The sequence below is a fragment of the Siniperca chuatsi genome, linkage group LG17 (assembly GCF_020085105.1).
Source record: "Siniperca chuatsi isolate FFG_IHB_CAS linkage group LG17, ASM2008510v1, whole genome shotgun sequence".
In the NCBI taxonomy this organism is placed as follows: Eukaryota; Metazoa; Chordata; class Actinopteri; order Centrarchiformes; family Sinipercidae; genus Siniperca; species Siniperca chuatsi.
In genome coordinates, this window is record NC_058058.1 from 6,301,405 (window position 1) to 6,323,673 (window position 22,269).

At 40.6% G+C, this 22,269-nt stretch overlaps 1 protein-coding gene across 12 annotated transcripts in view; it reads right to left on the reverse strand.

Moving 5' to 3' along the window:
- macf1a (microtubule actin crosslinking factor 1a) overlaps window positions 1-22,269 on the reverse strand; it is a 240,425-nt gene that overhangs the window by 201,488 nt on the left and 16,668 nt on the right. Inside the window, exon 1 of one of the 12 annotated variants that reach the window (XM_044171871.1) lies at window positions 15,006-16,003. The exons of 10 other annotated variants lie outside the window; for them this stretch is intronic. In XM_044171871.1, the coding sequence (XP_044027806.1) occupies window positions 15,006-15,099 (94 nt within the window). In that variant the 5' untranslated portion in view covers window positions 15,100-16,003. Of the gene's footprint in view, window positions 1-15,005; window positions 16,004-22,269 lie in introns of those variants that run through there. One more of the 12 variants, XM_044171874.1, reaches the window with a different exon arrangement.

The following is a 22,269-nucleotide window of genomic DNA, read 5'->3' on the forward strand; positions in this document are numbered from 1 at the left end:
ACACACAGGTAGCTAGTCGGGGTGTGTACACAACTGATCTGTCAGTCAAGGTATTAAAACTTTCCCTTCAAACACACAAACAGTGTAAGCATCATTAATTAAAGCAGCGCAGTGTCCCACTGCCATCCATCTCAATGTTTGCTCTGTTAGCTGACTCAGTCCACAGACAATTCCAGGCTAATTGGTCATATTGAATCCTCAGACACTATTACTATCACATAGTCAACTATCAGCATCATTTATCTGGCTTTAAACTCATAAAATGCCACTTAGAGAGCATACTGCTTCCTTACTTTGACCGATATCCTGTTGAAACACAAAATGAGGGTATTAGGATAGAGGGTGTTGTATGTTGTCCAGATTGTAATACCCTTTACGGAAACAAAATTTGATTTTAGCTTATATAAATAAAATTGACTTGATGTGACTAGGTGGGGACGTAAACGTACAGATCATCTCAAAAATTCAACCAATGGGATATCAACTAAAAAGAGAGGCTGTTTTATGGAAGATAGAAGGAGATGGCTGTGTTAGTTGAAATTTTCATATACTGTATTTTCAGTAAGAAGCTAAAACCAGTAATACAATTATGTAACTTCTTTGGTATGTTGTAAAAAAATAAAAAAAAAGATATTATGGGACCAGCAATGCAAAAATTGCATCTTCATTTCTACAACTTCTCTTCAGTCAGAAGAATTCGCCGTTATCCTGATGAACCTGAAATTATTCAAGCCTCTCACCCAACATCTCATCTCTTTGACATGCCTATTGATCGGACGCTGGGCCCTGGAGCAATCAGGTCTGATCTCTGACTTCAAACTGTAAGAGATCAATTGTCCGACACAAGAACCACACGCACTCAGCAGAATCAATACATCATGATCTGATCCCAGACTGGATATGAATAACAAATAAAGAGTATGTCCTTAATGGGGTCAGTGTGATGATAATGCTCTTGTGATCGACGCTAATAAAGCAAATAAAAGCTCCATGAATGTGGAAATTATTTATATGCTGATAATGTTCACTGTGTGAGCTCAAACTAATTACTGGCTGATAAACAAGAATGTTTCTGATTGATCATCTGCTATCTCAACAGGGGGAATCCATCGACTGACTAGAAGATGATTAGCTCAATTCTAATAAGAGACTGCACTCACTCTAGTGCTAATGAATTGAGACAGAAAATTAAAAACACACACACACACACACACACCCAACCACAAAACACACACATTCACACACACTCTGAGTGATATTTATGCTCATACAGTCAGTCTTGCCCGCAAGATGGTAATTTTAAAGTTTCTCAATTAGGAGCAAAGCCTGTTAAGAGAAGTAGCTGGAGTTGTAAGAGATTTTCAACAGCTCTGACTACTGACCCAGTAAAGATAGAGAGGAGGGGGAAATGAGAAAGGGATGATGAAAAGAAAAAAAGAGCAACAGTAATGACATATATTGAGACTGCAACAAAGAAATGAGAGGTAGAAAAGAGAAAAAACGCCTGAGAAAAGCATAACCGAAAAGGGGGATGAAGAAAAGACTTAAAGTAAACAAATACGACAAGTATGAAAAACAAGAATCCGCCTCTCCTCACCGTTTTTGGTCTTGGAAATAGTAGTGCATGAATGGACAGAGGGAAAGAAAACACAAAAGAGGGGAGAGAAGCAGAGTGTGTCAGGAGAATGGTATGATGGAGGTTTCTTTAAGGACAGATAAAAATAAGATGATGAATCAGAAGTCTTTACACTCACAGGACCACACATGGTACTGTAGAAGGTCAGGAAGGGGACAGTCGAAATGAGCACCTAGCGTACAACATACAATGTCTAAAAACATTATCAGTGTATTACTGCAGTGGTAACCTGAGTAACTATTTGGCTATTTTAAGCAACTATTTAAGGCAGGGTTTCGGAAATGTTTTAATGTAGCATCAGCATTTGATAAAATTAGATTTTTCTCAAGAATCACACTTTTATTAGGACATGCACTGCCGTGCTGCACTCCCTCACAATTGCTGCAATCAGGTTGCAGTATTTTAAGTGTCTTTCTTTTTAGTGCAGAGCCTTTTAAAATCCAACAATCCCCCTGTAAGCCTCTTGCCTTTTTTGTGTCAGCAGTAATGTTCTCCTGCTTTCCCTCCTCCCATCAATATCAGGGATTTTTTTAGGTGGTGGATAACAACATAGTGTTTCCTATAAGGTCTCTCTTAAATCATGTCAAGTCAATTTTATTTATATAGCCCAATATCACAAATCACAATTTTGCCTCAGGGGCCTTTACAATCTGTACAGCATACAACACCCTCTGTCCCTTGATTCGGATGAGGAAAAACTCCCCAAAAACAAACCTTTTTAACTGGGAAAAAATGGAAGAAACCTCAGGAAGAGCAACAGAGGAGGGATCCCTCTTCCAGGACGGACAGACATGCAATAGATGTCGAGTGTACAGAATAGACCAACATAATAAAATTAAGATTGCAGCAATTGTGAGGGAGTGCAACACAGCTGTGCAGTGTTTTATATCAATGGCTGCAGGTGCAGAATGAATCTGAACTGTGACTACTGTGATGTCAGGAACATAGCGACAAAGAGTGAGGAAAAAGATTAAATTCTCGTAATATGGCTCAACCTATTCCTTTTTATCTAACAGCATGTGTTAAATAGCCACTTTTTATCTCTCTGAAAGACAATCAGCTTTATATTCATCCAGAAATCCAATTAAAGGCCACGCTTCCTACTACTCCGTGATGTCAGTGCCACGCTGAATTACATAAAAACCACAGCAAACCCCCTGTAGCAGCAGCATCAGTGGAACAGGCCTGACACCACACAGATGTGAGGGAATGGACCAATCCACTGAGACGGGGGTGTCCAGGTTTCTTGCCTTGGCATTGGTGTAGTAAAGTGGATGAATGGGATTAGGGCTCGGCCCCTGCTGGGGGGCTGTCTGTGTGACGTCCCGCCAGGATGGACCAGATTATCCCTCACAGCCTGATTTGAATGGCAAATCCTCACACGCACGAACACACACAAAAACGTGCAAACACACATATTAACACACAAGGCTTATGGAGTGTGGATTGTAAGCAATACACTGGGAAAAGGCATCAAGGTAGAGTGGACAGAAACATTTGTTAAATAAACACATCACAAATTCTATGGCAATTAGGGCTGCAACTATGATGATTGTTTTCATTGCCGAGTACTCAATCAATTATTTTTTCATTTAACTGTTCAATCTAATAGAAGACCTTTTTTTAAGTGAAAATTGCTCATCTCAAGATGCCTGTCAACCAAAGAAACTTCTTGAAATTGCTTGATTTTTTTTCTACCAATAGTCAAAAACTCAAAAGGTATTCAATTTATAATGTTATAAAATAGAGAAAATGAAATTACTTTAAAGGCAGAATAAGTAGGATTTGTCGGTTGCTGTTTGTAAACACACGATTCAAAGTTGGCCCCTCCTCCCCAGCTCAGAGCGAGAGAGAGAGCTAGAGAATGAATGAAGAGAGGGAGCGGCAAAAGTGAGAACAAAGCTGTGAATCAGAGAAATAAAATGTTATTTTCTGATTGTTTCACGACAGTTACGTTCTAAAAACACATGTAAAAAAAAAATCGCCCACACCTCCGCACAACCCCGCGGGAAGGAGCCAGTTTCGTCCAGTCCGCCGCTCTCGGCTCTGCGTGTAGCTCAGCCCCGCTCTCGGTCAGACAGACACACAGACCTGCAGCTCTTTATACGTTCATAGTCTGCATAGCCCGGCCTATCTCCGCACGTTTTAGTGCTGTGCCTGCGCTGGAGATACATCTATGACACAGACAGAGAGCAGAGCAGAGAGACGGAGACAGCGATGTAACCTGCACGCTACTTCCCGACCTCACAGCCTGTGCGCTGTTATTGGCTAGAGGCTACACACTGCTGCCCAAAGGTTGACGCCCAGAAACGTCCCGAATACAGTAAACTAATAAGAAACTAAGAAAATACAGGCAGGGGGCAGCGTCTCTGCAGATACAGACACACCGCCACACATGGGTCATAAGTGATGACTGAGAGGGATTATTTTTGTCGATACATTGTTTTTTTAGGAAAATCCTACTTATTCTGCCTTTGAACAATTGCCAACTAAACTATTGCTCCAGGGGTTAAAATGAAGCAATGTCAACTTTCGACCCATCTTCAACAGTTGTTTATCTCTGTGGGTTATAACCAAATCAACCAAATAGTGATTGTTTGAGTACTTTTTAGAGGCCTAAAGAGGGAATAATATCCAGTTATTCACAAGAAAAAAGCAAAGATTAGAAGGTCTGAAAAAATTCATCTTATTTTGTGTAGCAAAATTTTTTCTGCTTTCCTACCCTGTTAATTGTCTTGCGAACCCCTTTGATTTACCTTGTGATCCCTTGGGGGGGTTTCTGATCCCGAGGTGGCACAAATGTTAATGGTAGAATTTAACCACTATGGTAGAAATGTATACAAATGCTGATGATTAGGGGAGAAAACCTGTTGTTGAGCCATGTGTGCCATTTATACACATGTATTTTGAATACACGCACACACCTTTCGTGCTGTGTTTCCCTTGTTTCCCACCTGCTAAGTGGCCCAGCTCCAGTGTGTGACCTAGTGTCCCACAGTGAGTGTGCAGTCAGCTGAGAGTCACAGGCTGAAGGAATTGGAGCAGATTAAAAGTCACCCTGCCTCTCTCGCAGTCACAAGCCAGGGTCGACACTCACAGCCACTCAGCACATCCTTTCATCTGATGGGATTTAAGAGTAGAATACACGTCCAATTGGATGGGACTGACAGTTCACACAGTTATTAGTGGGCCTGGACAAAAAAGGGCAAGTGTATATAGTATATATACACACACACCTCTCCTTTTCCTGCCTGGATACTTAAATGGTTAATAAAACAACTTCCTTCTCTTCTCTGAAACAAGATACTGATCTTAGAAGAACTACTGTATGTCAGTGAAGAGATGTGGAATTGGAAATACCAATACCAAGCAGCAAGTTTCTTTTTTTTATTTCAGTCAATTCTTTCTCCTGCAGCAATCAGTTTCTACTCTCTCTTCCTCTTCTTGCTAAAAGTAACATTTGTTCAAACTTTTTCATGTTTCAACAACACAGCATGAATCAAAAACTCCAAAATTAGCTGCCCTAGGCGTCAACAGGCACTACCACCGCTGAAGCTTTTCTCCTGATTCTGGTAAAGATACAGTACGTGGACCAAACTGATTTAGAAAAACAGAAAGAAGAACCAAATATTACATCATCTGGTTCATTCTGCCTTTCTTCAATTGAGCTTTAAAATGTGTGACTTTATCATCTTGGTTATATTCTTGCTGTCTGTTTGTCTGTTTCTTCATTCTCTATCAGGCTTTTACGGTTTTTCATTCACCTGCATATAGTCATTTTTCAAATGTCTGTGTATGTCCCTGATAAAACCTGATAAGACTTTTAAGTATTAGGTTTCCAGCCATGTTGAATACCTTACATGCCGATATACAGAATAGTGAAGTATTTAAAAAGATAAAGGCGGTGAGATTCTCTGTCTCTCCTACAGCATCCTATCCCTCAGCCTTCAATCTCACTGGGATAGAGACCGACTGAATAACATCTATCTGAATGACAGGATGATGGAGAGAGAGAGTTATAGATTTACCTTCTTCAGCCACCAGCAGCTGCCTGCCTTCATAAAAAAATTAACAGGCAGAGCATGAAGGTGAGAAACTGAAGAGGTAAAACAGTTGAAGCTTAAGAACGAAATAAAGCTTTTCTATCCAGGTAATGGATATGAACAAGCAGAGACAGGGCTAGAAAAGAAAAAAAGTGTAATGAAAAGAAATCTAGAGAAAGAAAAAGGAAGAGTCAGGGAGCAAGATCAATCCTGAAAGACAGAATTGGCATCAGCGGCTTAGCCTCGCCTCACTGTGTAGGCCAATGAGACAGACAAGAACACGGGCTAATCTGTGAATTAGCACCCAAAATAATATTTGAGAATTTCTCAAAGGGCCAAAAACTAATTCTCATTGTGGAGGCGGGGAAATGAAAATGGAAGAGCAAGCAAAGGATTACAGAGGAAAAAAAAAGAGCGAGAGAGGATACAGTATACCCTGCAGGCAGATGATGCCTTATAGGGGACCACAAGTGTGTGTGTGTGTGTCTGTGTGTGTGTGTGTGTGTGTCCCATTCCAGCAATGTGCAGCAATCGATGCTCTCTGCAGACTAACCACTGTCCCCTATATTGCTTTTAACAGCATCCATGATTTATTCATTAACCATTTCTCTCTGTCTCTTTCCCCCCCATCTTACTTTATCTTGATAGCTCTACTGCATTTTATACCCCCAACACACACACACAGCAACAAATATTCTGCAACAGAGATGTGAAGAGATAGCAATTCTATTTGACAAGACTTCGTTCATAATAAGCCAGCTAAATTTGAAAACACTGTTGATGGGGGAAAATAACATACATCCAAAAAGATCTCCACCCACATTAAGACACAGCAATACAAATACATCTAAAATCTCTTCTTTTCCGGCCTCTTTCAAAACTGCTTCACAGCAAGTGGGACAGACAACCCTGTCAGCTGGTTAAACTGATGTTCTGTCCCCTCCTGCTCTCTTTGATCGCCTATAATGTGCTTTAATACAGCCGATCTCATGATTTAGTTGTTCTCATTTACATTTTTTTGTTTCTGTTGGCACAAAACTGAACACAAGCAGAAAATAGCGATTTGATCGCAGCTTTATATATATATATATATATATATATATAGGTATATATATATTATATATATGTGAACTGTATATATATATATATATATATATATATAGATATATATATCAAATATTATATATATATATATATATATATATATATATATATATATAGGTGCTACATTTTGTACAATCATATCCAATCATATCCTGACTGAAAAATAAACATTAATACAGGTTAATGATAGCAGCTGTGCTCCGTAATTGCTAGCTTAATGTGAACTGAACGGAGAGGAAAAGGTGACTTTTTCTTTTCCAAATTAGCCATCTTATTGTGGATGAAGTCTGATACTAGATGTGACCATGTGTGTGTGTGTCACAGAGGTCAAAGCAACAGCAGTGTGTTCCTCCCTCTGTTTCCTTGTGGAGCCTTATTATCGATTCAAGTCATGGCTGCAGCTCCAAGGATCCTACAGAGCGTGCACACACACACACCTACACGATGATATCATGCATGGCAACATCTACTGATATTCTTGACCTATTTTTTTTTTCTTCCTTCAAATGAAGGCAGACACTGACACACAAACACACAGCCAGAGATTCCTCCCCCCTTCTCCAGTGATTACATTAAACATCCAGGATGCACCAACAGAGATGGGACAAACATCCCTCTACAGTATCAGTGTAAACTCCAGGAGCTCTGACAACCAGCACGCAACACTGGAGAAAAGTTTTAAAAGATGTGGGTCGACCACACAGCCTTCACTGTTACAGTCTGTCATGAATACAGGCCCTGTGTGCTGCTGACAGAAGAGAGGGCCACTGTTACCACACACACACACACACACTAATATGCACCAACACACACATTTATACGTTGGTGCAAATATTTCACACTCCCTGGCTGCAGCCTGCATGACCATTCAACTCAATTTTCTCCCCTGACACACACACACACACACACACACACACACACTGAAGCTCATTGATTATTTTACTAAAAATCAGCTGGGTGCTGGTTATGTAAGAACCCTGAGGGCTAAAGAGGGGAGCACTGCCGCGAGGGGGGAGAAGAGGGGGGAGAAAGAAGGAGGGAAACAGGTCAGAAAGGGGAGGAGAGACGTCACAGAGGCAGATTAACCGCATATGAAGATAAAATGTGGAGAATGCAAGAGAGACAAAGTGCCAGAGGGATCACATTTTGACACTGCAGTATTTTTCTTTTTAGCTGATATACATAGCATGATATACAGCAGCTGGACGTCACTAAAACGGAGTTACATGCACTCACTGTAAATATGTCTGACACTATTAAAATGAGCAATAAACAATATTTCTCTCCATTTGTAATTGTGTGTGTTACTTTAATGGGAGAAGTATTTGAAAACCTACAAAAATGCTTATGCCTTTATCTCATACTCTTGCTGTCAATGACATGAAACTCTAAAATTACTGTTCTGGATATTTCTCCTCTTGGTGTTGAATTTAATTTCCTTTCCTTTCATATTCTTCACTTAATTTATGTGATTTAATATTCTTGTAAGTATTTGAAGCCGTTTCATAATCTATCTTGATATTCCCTGTGTTCAAGACGTTTCCCATATTTCTGATGTCCATTTTTAATGCATTAACAACAAGCGTTTTGTCCCAGCAGGGTGGAGATGCCAGCAGAACCCCTGAGCTCTGGGAACGTTTGATTTCCCTGAAGGCTTCCCTCCCACTATGAACAGCAGTGCAAGCTTTCAAGCTCGGTCAGCGTTTGGTTTTCCCTGCCGCAGCTCTGACAGCGTTTGGTTTTCCTGCCGACACAGTCAGGTGCTGCTGGAGAATGTAACCAAGCAGGAAGCAACCGGGGAAAGACGAGAAATCAGGGAGGGGAGGAGTGAAAGAGGGAAGGAAAAAGAGAAGAAGTAAGAGATAATGAAATAAGGAGGTGAGAATGTGAGGAAAATGCAGACGAGAGGGAGGGAGAAGGCAATAGAAGAAGAATCGATACTGAGAAGGGAAAGTGGGCCAAGGCAAAGAATGAAGACAGACAAGGGCAAATGAAACAGCCATAATATTAGAAGGAAGCAACAATGAGTTTCATTACAAAACGCAATATCCACCATATGAAATTATTTTGCTACAGCAAGTAACAGATGATCTGAAAATAAAGTTCTGGATACTAGTGATGCATTGAGACCCCTGTAACATCCCCAACTGTAACATGTTGTAACATAGTTTTGTTCCAAACAATAATAATAAAAGTCACTGTAAAGCTTCAGTTCCTGAAGTGACAGCAAAACAACTGTAGATGAAAAATACCGACAAAGGTTTGACCAGGGTGTGATCTGAGAGACACAGAGAGATTGTGCTGGATGAGGAGGAAGAGGAAGAGGAAGAAGAGGAGGAGGTGGTTGTGTTCTTGCGGGCAGAGATCTACCGTGAGAGGAGAGTAGGGGCGAGGGAGCTGGAAGAGAAAAACTAGGCCATGTGGAAAAATCCAGCTGTAATGATCCAACTCAAGGGCCGCCGGATAACTTGCATGTCTGCCTCTCTTCTCTCTCAATGTCTATCTTCCTCTCTTTCACTCTGCAGTTCTTTCTCTTCTCTGATATTCAGTTAAGCTGTTTTGTCTTTTATTTTACATTCTGTCTCTTTCTACTTCCCATCCCTTCCTCTCCTGAGACTACCTCTCTTCATCGCTACATTTTTAGCTCCTTTTCCATCTCTTCACCCTCTCCCTCCTATTTCCTCCGGTATCAGAGATCAATCATCCAATAACTAGTTGCAGAGAAGTGAAGAGCAAATTTCCACACTTTGCCCATCATCTAATCTCGACATTTCGAGGTCTAATTTTACCTCTAATGGGGTCGCATTAGTCCAGGGGCGTGACATTTCTCAGGCAGAGGCACAAAGACAGGAAACATGACAGAGAGGCTGAGTAAAAGATGGCATATTCAAAGCAGCAACAGATACACTTTAATAGGATGCATGAGGTGGTTAGAAAAGCACACGCATCCTTTTGTATACTCATGGCGTGTGGAGAATCAGAGAAACAGGTACAAACACACATCTGGAGAGACAGGAACAGGCCAGCACTGGCCTGACACTTCCTGTAGCCCATGAAAATGCAAGGACATCAGCAAACACTCAACTCCAAACCCTTCCTGATGCTCTGTGCACTTCCTGTCTCTCTTGCTAGGTCACTGACCTTGAGTACTTTCAACTGTATTAGGATCATCAAAATTAAATTTGGGATGTTCTTAAAGGCTGTAGAATACAACGCTGGGATGCAGACCACTGTGTAAGATTTAGGGGACTCTATTTGCAGAATATGGCGATAATATTCCTAAGTATGTTTTCATTAGTGTATAATCACCTGAAAATAAGAATCTCTGTTTTCATTACCTTAGAATAAGAGGTTTTTATCTACAGAGGGAGCGGGTCCCTTTCCACGGAGGTCGCCATGTTGCACAGCCATGTTTCTACAGTAGCCCAGAACGGACAAACCAAACACTGGCTCTAGATAGGCCCGTTTGCGTTTTTCGCGACCACTGTGGTTCCTACACACTTGGAAGGGGAGGGTGAGGTGAGCGGCATTCAAATTGTTGCAAACTGCAATTTCACCGCTAGATGCCACTAAATCCTACACACTGCTCCTTTAAAATATAAGCATATTTTGTGTTTTGCTTTGTTTTATATCATTGTAAACTGAAAAACATTGGGTTTTGGACTATTGGTCAGACGAAACGAGCAATTTCAATGTGTCACCTGGGGATCTGGGAAATTGGAATCTGCATTTTTGACAACTTTTTTAAATGTCAGAGAAAATCTGTTGATCTAATTTGCAGTTATGTGTATAATGAAGCCCTTTGCAGCCCTAGCCACCATTTCACTGCATTGCCCTCAACACCACAGGGTATGGTTTATGGGTCACAGTAAAAGAGGTGAAATATAAACAGAATCTAAATACTCTGCTATATTACTTGAGAGAATGCCCCAGTTTGTTTGTTTGTTGTTTGAAGAGTACTATCTTCTTAAGAGTCCAATTGTGTCTGTCAGCATCGGTGTATGAGCACGTGTGACTGTGCATGTCACTGCCGATTTACATTAAAAGAGTGTGTGTGAACTTATGTGTGAACTCTGTGTTGCTTACAAACAGTGCGGTAAAACATTAATCCTGATGGGCAGGAAAAAGCCATGGAGAATGTTTCCTTGGCTTCACTGCTACATACCAGCTTAGAGGGTCAACACACATACACACACACACACACACACACACACACACACACACACACAGCAGCAGGAGATCTGGGCTGCCAGAAGTTGGCACTGCCTGATGAATTAGAGGTGATACGTATACAGAGACAACATCGTGATGCCATCTTCAGCCAAAGATCTACAACAATTTTAACCCTGCTCACTACACACTCACACACACACACAAAACAGGATACAGACAGACAAAACTGAATTGAAATTGAATAGATTTTAGATATACAAGACAAAATGAAGTACTCTGACAGTCTACCGGTGTATGTAATTGCTTGCCTAAATTTCTGTCTCCCAATACACACACATCCAGACAGAACAAAGATACACACATTTTCTAGTGTCTATATTTACAAAGGACAAAGTTATGGCTGTTGGGTTTCCTGACCATCTTGTTCTTCTAAATGTCTGATTGTTCTGTTTCCTTCCAGGTTTCCTGAGTTACATTTAGCTCTGAAAGGATTTTCATGGGCGGTTGTGTATCTCATGTTTTAACGAACATGGCGCACTTTTAAGCTTATGTAAATGTTATTATACTTGTCTAATTAGGATTACTAAAGAAGAAAAAACAGCAGAGGAGCAGAAATCCATACTGTGTTGCTTGCTACAAACAAATTATGGAGCTACTTGAGTAAATATAACGTTCATGTGAATGTTGCTGTCAATCTGCCCTAAACCATCTGGTTTTCCACTGACTCAGAGTGTATGTGCGTGTGTTTTCTGAGTCAGGTCCCAGTGTTTTTCCATATATGACCCTGTCGCTATTGCTTTAGATATCCTGTCATTGTTACACAGCAGTTACACACACAAGCAGAAACACAGACAATCACACACAAACACCCTACCGCCCTTGTGAATGATTTAAGCTGGATCAAATGTCCCAACTCCAATTTCAGTCAAGTGATGCCGCAAGCTGGATGCCAAGTTCACATTTCTCTATCTATTCTTCCTGACAACTGCTACAAGTGACTCACACACAGCAGACAGAGTAGTGAAAACTCACACACATACAGAAAGTGGTTTATGGGATCAAGTTCCCTGCAGCATATGAAAATTGCTACAATCCAGACTACCAGAGGAGGGAGGGGAAGGAAGAGGAAGAACAATGTATGACTAAATGAATGAATGACAGGGGCAAACTTGATATTATCCAAGACAGTAGTATTGTTGCTATAAGTCTTCAAAGAGCAAAACATGACTAGACAGTGACATACTGCAGCACCTATTGTAGTGGAGAGCCTCCAGAGGACAGAGGACAGGTCCTATAGGGTTACAGCCTCATTATTGCACTGACGAAGGAGATGAGCTGAGAGTGTGATGTTGACAGATCACAGCAGTACAACTCCAAAACCTGCAGCCTTACAGGGCCAGAAAACACACATCAATCTAAGGATATCATCATACTCTAACAGAGAGAGTTTGGGATTATAAATTAGTAGGTCATGTCTGTAACTTTTACATATTTAAGAACTAATCACTGTCCTATGCCACTTATTCCTTCATCTGCAGAATAATATACGCAGAATCAATTAAAATCAGTTAATCAACTAAGCTATTAGTCCACTGACAAAATGCATCGATCAGTTGACCAGTTTTGATAATCATCTGTCAAGCTACAGCTTCACAAACACAGATTTACCAAAAGTTGTTTGATTTTTTTATATTTCTTATCGTTTAAAATTGCACACGTTTTTTTGTTTGTTAGACTGTACTGTGGGAACTGGTATCTTGTGGTGGGTATTTGACATTACTCAATCGATAACTGATCATGAAACAAATCACTGGTTGTAGACATTATATGTGGCAATACTACAACAACTGTAATGATTTTGAAGAGCTACAAAAGTTAAGTAGTAGTAGAAAGAATGTAAAGGTCTGTGAGGTCCTCTCATTCTGTACCACATGTGCTGGTACTAATGAACAACATGCGATCTGAGTCTATCTCTGCAACGTTTACCAAAGCAACATATAACTATACATTGATTGCACCTGCCAAATAAAAGGACCAGCAGTGGGTAGTAGCTATCAACTATGCCAGAGTTGGAGTACCGACCTATGATCAGTTTGGGACTTTGAGGCTGTTACATGTTGAGAGTCCTAATAGGTCAAAAGGCCCAAGTGCTTATGTTCCCATCCTTTAATCATCTCTCTCATGGGAAACATCACCTCTAATGCCTTTTTTATCTATCAAAGTAAAACCACTCTGTTCGCAAATAAAATTGATCTGTGATTGCAGCCGACAAATGGCACTTTAATGGAGAGCAATCATTCGCTACAGGCTGAGAAATGGACTGCAGTTCTGCCTGCGTGCTGAAGTAAACCCACTCTGAATTTACAGTTCTCTGGCGAGTGTGTGACAGAAAGAGAGCAAGAGATGCTACTGCCTCCCGAGGAACTTTAACACCTTCACCATTTAGATTTACTTTAACATTAAACTAGCTATTAATGCCAGACACATTAATACAGATCTCTGTGTCAATAAAATACAGACCTAGGTCTAATAGCATCTGTTTTAACAAGCTTGAGTTATGAGCGTGATTTGTGATAGAACCAGAAAGTCAGTGCCAGAAAGTTTTTTTAAATCAAAGGAGAGTATAGCAAACTTAATTTAGCACGTTTTGTGTTATTTATACCTTGATATGCCCCAAGCATACCGCCTGCTGCAGCAGACTAATATTTGGGCCAAAAAGACTTGACTGATGTGTTATACACGGAAGACATGTGCATATTTTGGCCCAGATATATTCCAGATATGGCTGATGCCTCAGTAGAAAGCTTATTCCAGTAACTGCAACTCACAAGAGCTGAGCAAAGCGTTGCCATAGCAAAGACGCTACAAACTGTCACTGAAACCTTCTCCCAAAGGGGCTTCTTCCTCTGTGGTTACACAGGTTTGTTGTACAAATACTTGATGTTGGAGGATTAAAGAACTGCTGATGACATGAACCTCCTCATATCCCATTGTCTTTCTCCAACAGTCTCCCACACACATATGCACACATTTGCCGGCAACACAGACAAGCTAAGTTCCAAACCCCAAGGAGTTTAGTTTCATTATAATAATCAATAATTCAAACCCACCTCCTTTTCATCAGTGCCAGCATCACAGATGTGACCTGAGTCTATTGGCTGTCAGCATCCCCATCCTCTCCCTCACACTCTCCACCCCCCATCCCTACAACAGTCAATTTCAGTAGAGGCATTCATTTTTAAAGTGCCCCTGTCACTGGGATTATAAAACAGCAAGTCTCAATGTTGGTGGTAATGCCACTGCTGCAGGGGGTACCAACAAGAGAGACACACAGAGAAAGAGCTCTGCAGTAGCCCAACAAGCACCACTCTGTTTGAAAAGGTTTGTTTACTGATCTTAAATGTGTTTTAAAAACACCATCAGAGACACACTCAACCTTTCCACTGACTTGCAGAGCAGCAGCTTTGATATTTACAGGACAAACAGCAAACACAAGGCAAAACATGAGGCCACGTGAGGAAAACTCCCTGACGCTGGCAGGCAGGGGGACTTCATAAAACTGCTTCCTCTGGTGTCTCAAGAGCACACAAGTGATTACAAAGGGAGTCATGGCATGCAATTTGCCCCTACCCAGTGCAGTAATGTAGAAGAGCTAGAAACCCTGCTTTGTTTATCCAAAATATCAACAATGAAACAATCCAGATTATGAAACTGGAAGACTGGTCTGGCTGTTTGCCCAAAGATCAATTTACACTGTCAGACACACTCTGTGCCCCATGTTTGACGTCTTTTCATCCAATCCCTTTCATCCCCTGACAAAAAACACCAACATTCCTACAATATTCCCAGAGGGACACATGAATGTGTCTCAAACGGGCAGCGGAAAGTTAAGTCACGTCATCCTGTGACTTTAATAAATTATGTGTTTATTTTTGGCTTGGCTTAGACATGATATTTCAAACTTTATTGTGACATTTGTATGTATTTTCTTGAATAATATTAAGATTCTGCAGACTATACAGTAGTTCCCCCCTTTTTTTTTTTTTTACCTTTATATCTCTCCAGCACATCTTCGTATGCCTGGGCGAATTCCTTCTCCTGGGAATGGTTTGTCGGCAGCAGACCCGGTATGAACCCGGCCATGGCGGCTCTGCAAACCGGCTTGCGAGTAGAGAGAGGTCGGCCTGCAGACTACCGCAGTGACCCGGTCCGCTGCTGCGCGTCAAGCCCCAGCTCTGCCTCCTTCTTCTTGTCGGTGTCCAATTCCAACACCACCTTGTGTGAAACTAGTTAATTTGATGCATTGGCGCACACTAGAAGCCCTGTAGCTCACTTCCAAGCAGGGTTGGATAATCCTTAGGGATACTTAAGAGAATAAAACAAGACAACAAAAGCCTTAAGTGAGCGCCTATTTATGAAAATATAAGACGAGTATCTACTTGAAGGAAGGTTACATAAACGCTATCTATCCATTATCGCCGTCTGTGTATGTGTGGGTGCGGGAACACACAGTCGCATCGCTCGGTGTGTTGTCTCCGACTAGTCCCTCCTTGAATATCGGCTTCCACCCGGCGACTGGTGCTTTTTGTGTGTGTGTGAGAGAGAGGGAGGGAGTATATCCTACACACCCCAGATGAGTGTCCGTAGAGGGGGGGCAGTGTGTCTGCTTCTGTCCCCAAATCGGCGGAGCTCCAGACGAAACCTTATCCGGACTCGGGCTTCCTATCCCAGGCTGTGTCGGCGAGCCGCCCGAGCTCCCAGCATGCTTCCCAGCCGTAATGGCCGCTTCTATCCGAGGCTTTGAGGTCTCTGCCTCAGTGTGAATGTGTATGTTTCTCTCCCTCTCTCTCCCCCTCTTTTGCTCAGGTTTCTCGGCTCTTCCTGCAGTGGCTGTCTTCCATCCCTCTCTACCGGCCACGCCAGGAACCTCCGCCACAGGAATTTCAGGAGCCGGAGGGGAAGCGCTAGCTAGCTTACATGGCTGCCGGTGGAAAATGGAGCTGGAGCGCCCCCAGATGGTGGGCTCGGCTCGGTGACAGATAACCAGCAAGCCCCAGGACAAAATAGGCTATTAAAAGCACTGTCATCATGTTCTACTGTGTCAGACTTTAAACTAATTCACTACACCTGTGACTTGTTATGTACTTAAATTATCATTAACGGGTTATTTCCGTTGGTTTAAGGCGCCGAAATTGCGGCGGTTGAAATCCAGCGCTCACATTTAAAAGTGGAAAATCTTCATTCTTGGGGCAAAGAAGCCTAACTTTTGGTCTTTTTGATCAAAAGTTAGTCTTATTTGTATGAGGAAAACGTTTTCAGGCTACTATACGGCTATTTGTCAGAGAAACAGGTGCAGAGAAAGTTGAACGACGGGGAATACAACATGGCGGATATATAACGGCTACGTTTTTGATTTTTTTAAGGTAGAGGTGAAGGCAAAGATAATAAAAAATAAAATAAAGAATTGGTGGCTGTGACATACAGGTGATAAATGACTGGAAAACCTGACTAAATGAGGGGAGAAATATATCAGAAGTACAGATATCCATAATGGTGGATGACATTTATTTGGCATAGTTTGGGTCCACTTGTCCCCTCATAAGGAGGGGTTACTTCAAAGCAATACAGATTTATTCTGAGTGATCACTTTTAACCTATGATGAAGTTATGATAGGTACCTCCATTACAATTGGTTAACGGTTGTGGAATTAACAATGTAAATTGTCAAAAACAATGGCAAATCACTGAAGAGCAAGCAAATAACTTTTAACTAACTAGAAGGCTGGAAACATATAAACATCTGTTCAGTAAAGTTACCTTCTTACGCAAAGTGCAAACATAACAACAGACCAATACAATTCATATAATACAAAATATTAAGGTCTTTACTACTGGAATTTGGTCTGTATGTTGGGAAGTTTTGGTTGTGGATGAGCTGAATTAATGGAGCACACTGCCATCTAAAGGCTAACTGAATCTATACTACAGAGAACTGTGGCAAAATAATTCAAATCCAAGTGAAAGCCTTGTTAACAGGCCTATAAACCCACAGATGTTTAAAATACATTTTGCATTCTTGGATCCAAAATGAGTGCATCTAGAAGAAATGCAATCAAATGCGAAAACCATCCCACAGAACTCAGATACAAAGTAGGCAATATGTTCAGTTTACTGTGAAAAAATATGCACACTCCATGTGACCGGCGCTAAAAGAATAAACTTCCTGCTACGAGTCAAGTGAGCCTCTGTGTTTGACTCTAGCGATCTATTTGATTTGAGGTGAATCTGCTTACAAGTCTGTCCTGTCCCACTGGGTGAAACACAGCCGTCAGGGGATAATCTCAGCATGCCATCATCCTGAGGTCAAAGCCCATAAAGCAGCCTCATTGAAATGGTCTAGAGGCTGTGTCCTTTAATCCCATAGAGACACATGAAGATGACCTTAACGTGAAGCACAATGTCAGGCCCATGCAGCCTCTAGCAGAAATATTGTATATTTCTCTCACTGGGAAATAGAGACTATATAGTAGGAAGAGCAAGAAACGTCATGTATACACACACTCTTTTTTTGACAAGGGTTTGAAGCATATGTGTCTGTCAGGTTGAAATCAATATTGGATCGAAATACATATAAAAGATGCATGAATGGCTCCACAAGGCGGACAGCTTTCAAACCACTGCATTGACTCTGTTATCCTGTGTGTGTGGGCTGGTGTTTGACTCCAACACTTCCTGCTCTCTGGTCTATTTTAAAAAATATATTTTTACAAAATACAATCTAATGCAATCCAATACAACTATTCTGCCATAAAAGGCTACTTTTACGATGCCTATAATGTTCAATTTGTTTACACTGTCAAAAAGGTGTTTTAACATTGAGGTCATAGTTAGTGGTGGTGTTGTACTGGACTGCATTATATTTAGAGGTGTTTCTAATATTTTGCCACCCCTCATGTATGTAAATAGGGAAGACAAAACATTTGAAACACCTCTTAATATAATATAGTCCAGTACCAACACCACCATTAACTATGTCTTCAGTAATAAACATACAATTGAATTTCCACAATTCTGATAATGTCAACAAAAACTGAACATTATACACCTTGTAAAGGTAGAATTTATGGTAGAGCTGTTGTATTAAATTGCAATAGATTGTACAGGTGAACCTAATAAATTTACCACTGAGTGTATATCAATAAATAATCAAGGTTTTAAGGGGGAAAAACAGTGGGCACTAATTGCAGGATTATTCAACAGCAATCTTGTTTCCATTATCTTCCATTCAAAACTCTACGTATCCCACTGTTCTGTCACTCTTCTGACAGGTTTACTACTTTACCACATTATCGCAAAGATGTAAGGAAATCATGACAGCGGAGGCGTTACCATATAACGTTTCCAAGAGGACAAAGATAGGAAGCAACAGCCAAACATCATTTTACATGTTTGAGTTTCACTATCTTTCTTACCCCAGCCTTTAATCCATCTCTTTTTCTTTCTAATCGAACGTGCCAAAGTGAGCCTATGTGTGTGTATTAATGTGTGTTTGCATGCGTCTATAATGCTGATGGTCTTTCAAGTGTGTGGGCCACTGCTGCTCTAACAGATCTGGCATTAGGTATATATAATAATTTCCAGCATCCATGCACACACACACACACACACACAGCGTCCCGCTTCTAACAAGATAAAATAGAAGAAGGGTGTAAAGGGGAAAAGAAAAAGAAATGAAAGAACAAGTCAGCGATTAAACCAGCATGGACAGTAAATACTGTATTTATCATGTCATGGGTTCAAGCAAAGCAAACATTTATACTTCACAGCCTTTCCCCCCTCCCTCCCTTCCTGTTAGGATTGAATCACAACCTTAACACATCACCAAGAAGCTAGCAGCCTACTGTCCTCTACGCGGCAGAAATCTGGGGTTCACAGCACAAAACATAACCTTTCTCAAGATTACAGATGGGGGAACAAGCTACAGGTTGAAGGGAAAAGAAAACCTTCCAATATGTTTATCTTCTTCTGTAAAAAAAGAGATTTAACTGAATAATCTACTACTAAAGATATGTCTTAGATGCTTCCAGTCATTTAGCAAGTGGTCTCATGTGTTTACATTAATTATTACCATTAATTAAGCATCCAGATATTCGTTTCCCTCCTTTCTCTCTTCCTGTCTTGCATTATTTTTAATGTCCTCTTTGTGTCTCCTCACCCTGACTCACCGCTCATTACAGGACTCGCATATCACATCAGCCACACTCCAGTGGAAATACAAACAGACACCTTGGTGATCCAAATCTGGCACACACACACACACATACACACATTCACACTCACGTATATACACACAGTGTCCAATGACAATGCAATTAAGGGGTCCAAAGAGTTCATAACGAAAGCAAAACAGGCCAGCGGATGTGTTTTTTGTCCATCTGCAACCTCCTGACACACACACACACACACACACATACACACACAAGTCATACAAACAAGAGGGAGGTTGTTGTGACCGTGGTCTCAAGGTCTCAGTAACATTTCATTTCCAGTAAACTGCAGATCATGAATCAGTTGGAGAAAAACACCATTTACTCTATATGAACATGCATCATAAGATTACAGTCAAAGCAGATGTTTTTAACATCTTTTAACAGTTAACTGGTATAATGACAAACAAAGCAGGTGGTATCTACGTACAGAGCACGAGGGTCCCTCTAGAAAAAGGACACAACCTGTCAATGTGCGACAACCCCCGCCTAGTGGTGGTTAATGGAAATTACAGTAAACGCTGACTCAAACTTGGCCTGACTGGAACTAAAAATGTCTGTTCTTACCCTCACCACACCTCATGATGTGTATTAAAAGTAAATAAAATATTTACGTTGTGCGTGTACGTGTATTAATGTCGGCTGACAAGAACGCATACAATTGATTGAGTCCCCTCTGTCTCTGTCTGCCTCTATCTGTCACTCACACTGTTTTCTTTCTGCAGTGTGTCTCATCCTGTTTGTGTATACACATGCATGTATATGCGTGTGTGAGTGTGTGTTGTTGTGTGTCTGTGCTGTCATGCAGAGTCCAGCTGCACAATGAATGTGCTCTGTGAGCCAAAAGGACATACAGTCCTCAACACGTCAGCATGACCAACGCCTCAGCAGCAGATCTCCACTACGCTTTCTAACTTTTACATCCCATTTCTGACCCTCTTTGTTACTGTTACGTGCATGTTGTTGGGAGCATTGCCAATCTGCTAAACAGCCAAAAAGAAAGATATCTCTAACATCAAGCAATGTGATCTGATTATCCACGCCTGCATTTTTGTTTGAATTACAGCCTATTAAAGCTGCGCAATGCCCCAAATAACCAGGAATAAGCAGGAGATTGAATGAAATTATTAAAATGTGTGTGACTTGGATTAGTGCGTTATGTGGCTTATATGATTCTTAGGAAAGTCTGACCTTTGTGCCGTTGGTCTCAACTTACAGAAATGACTGCAAGCTCAGTCATGGATTCAAATGACAATGTAAAGATTTAAAACAGCCTCAGAATAATGCGCGTGTAAAATCCAGGGTTGATTCAGGAATGCAGATAATCAATATGACTTCCGCAATCCAATAAATCAACATGTAAACAAAGTCAGCTGTGTTTCAGCAAGGAGCATCAAACTGCAATTATGAGGAGGCTCATTAGATCTCTAAAGAATACAGTATGTTCAGTATGTGAACTATATCCTTTTTGCACATCTATAGCCTGAAACACGAGTATCAACTTGGGATAAACAGCGGATCAGTATTTTGGATTTTGATGCACTGACTTTATCTACTTTGGTTTATCTTTGAATTTATAAAAACAGTAAACACTAAATGTGATTTAGACTATATCTAATTATCTCTTACAAAAAAGTCACATGTGATAACCCATGTGATTCCAAAGCACACATAATTTTTTGGGATGTATTGGTTTTCACGTAGACACCTTAAATATTTTTTATTAAATTTTAAGGTTGAAATAACGTTCAATTATCTCTTTGCTATTTAAAATTAGGTTTTCACAAATATTCCTGTTTCATACATAAAAAAATAGCCACTTTACATCTTAAAGGGGCATACCACATACCTTGCATGTATTAAGAAGTCACAGGGAGTACGACACAGCTGTGAAAACAACAGGATGTCTTCTGTTGCTCTGAAGGAGTTTTGTCAAGTCTGAGAAAACTACTCAAGTGACATCGGAATCAGAATCAGAATCAGAAATACTTTATTGATCCCCGAGGGGAAACTCTTTTGTTATGGCAGCTCGCCTTTACGTCAGTGCACACAGGAATAGAAGTACTAGCAAAAAATATAATACACTATAATATAGATCTGAAAATAAATTAAGTACTAAGTGGGTGTAAGTATAAAATAAGTCACTCGGGTATCTGGGTTTAGGATTGGAGGATATAATGTTTTTACTAGAAAAGGCTGCATTCCTAACTGGGGTGTGGAGTTTGAAAGATGTGGACATTTACCAGACAGGAAAGGTCTAGGAAAAGACGTCACTGAGGTGCATTATGGGAAGTGGAGGATCCAGTGTTTTTGGAGCTTGACCCATATTAGGGATTAAAAATCAGGATATGTCAACCTCTGCTGCTTCAGTTTCGACCGTTCTTTTTTTTAAATTTGTCTCTCGCAAGTTCCCAAACGTCTGAACTCAGATGTAAGTTTTCACATGTCACTTCTTTGTACATCCTCAAAAGTTTTTAATTCTTTGTTGGTTGTTCTATTAACATAATAAACACAACTGATTTAAAACTGAAGACTTCTAGCTTAAATAACAAACCTCCCTTTGTTCTACTTTATCTTCTTCCCGCTCTTTTTTTTAACTTCCCTCAAAGTCTCTTTTTCTCTCTCTCCACATACTGTCTCTACCTCAGTTTTTCTCTCTTAGTGCTTTTCTTTCATGGTCTCTCATTCTGTCTTTCTCTTTTTGACTTCCAGGCAGTTCCTCGCTCTTTCTTCACATCACAAACGTTTCTTGATCTTTCTTCTTATCGTTCTTATCTTGTCCTTTTTAACTCCCTCTAGTTTTATGTGTCTGTTTTGATCTCTCTCACTCTCTCTCTTTCAGTCTCTTTCTCTTTCAACATCAGCTGCAGTTTTCCTCCATGGCAGTTTTTCACTTTGTTTTTCTTTCTGTTTTACTCCCTCAACCCATTTCTCTCTTAAGTTTTCAGTGATTCTTTGGTTCAGTCTGTATCCCTCTTTCTGTTAATCGTTTTCTTTCTCTTTCTGTTTTATGACCTCCCTCACCCTCGTCTTTAGCTATAAGTCA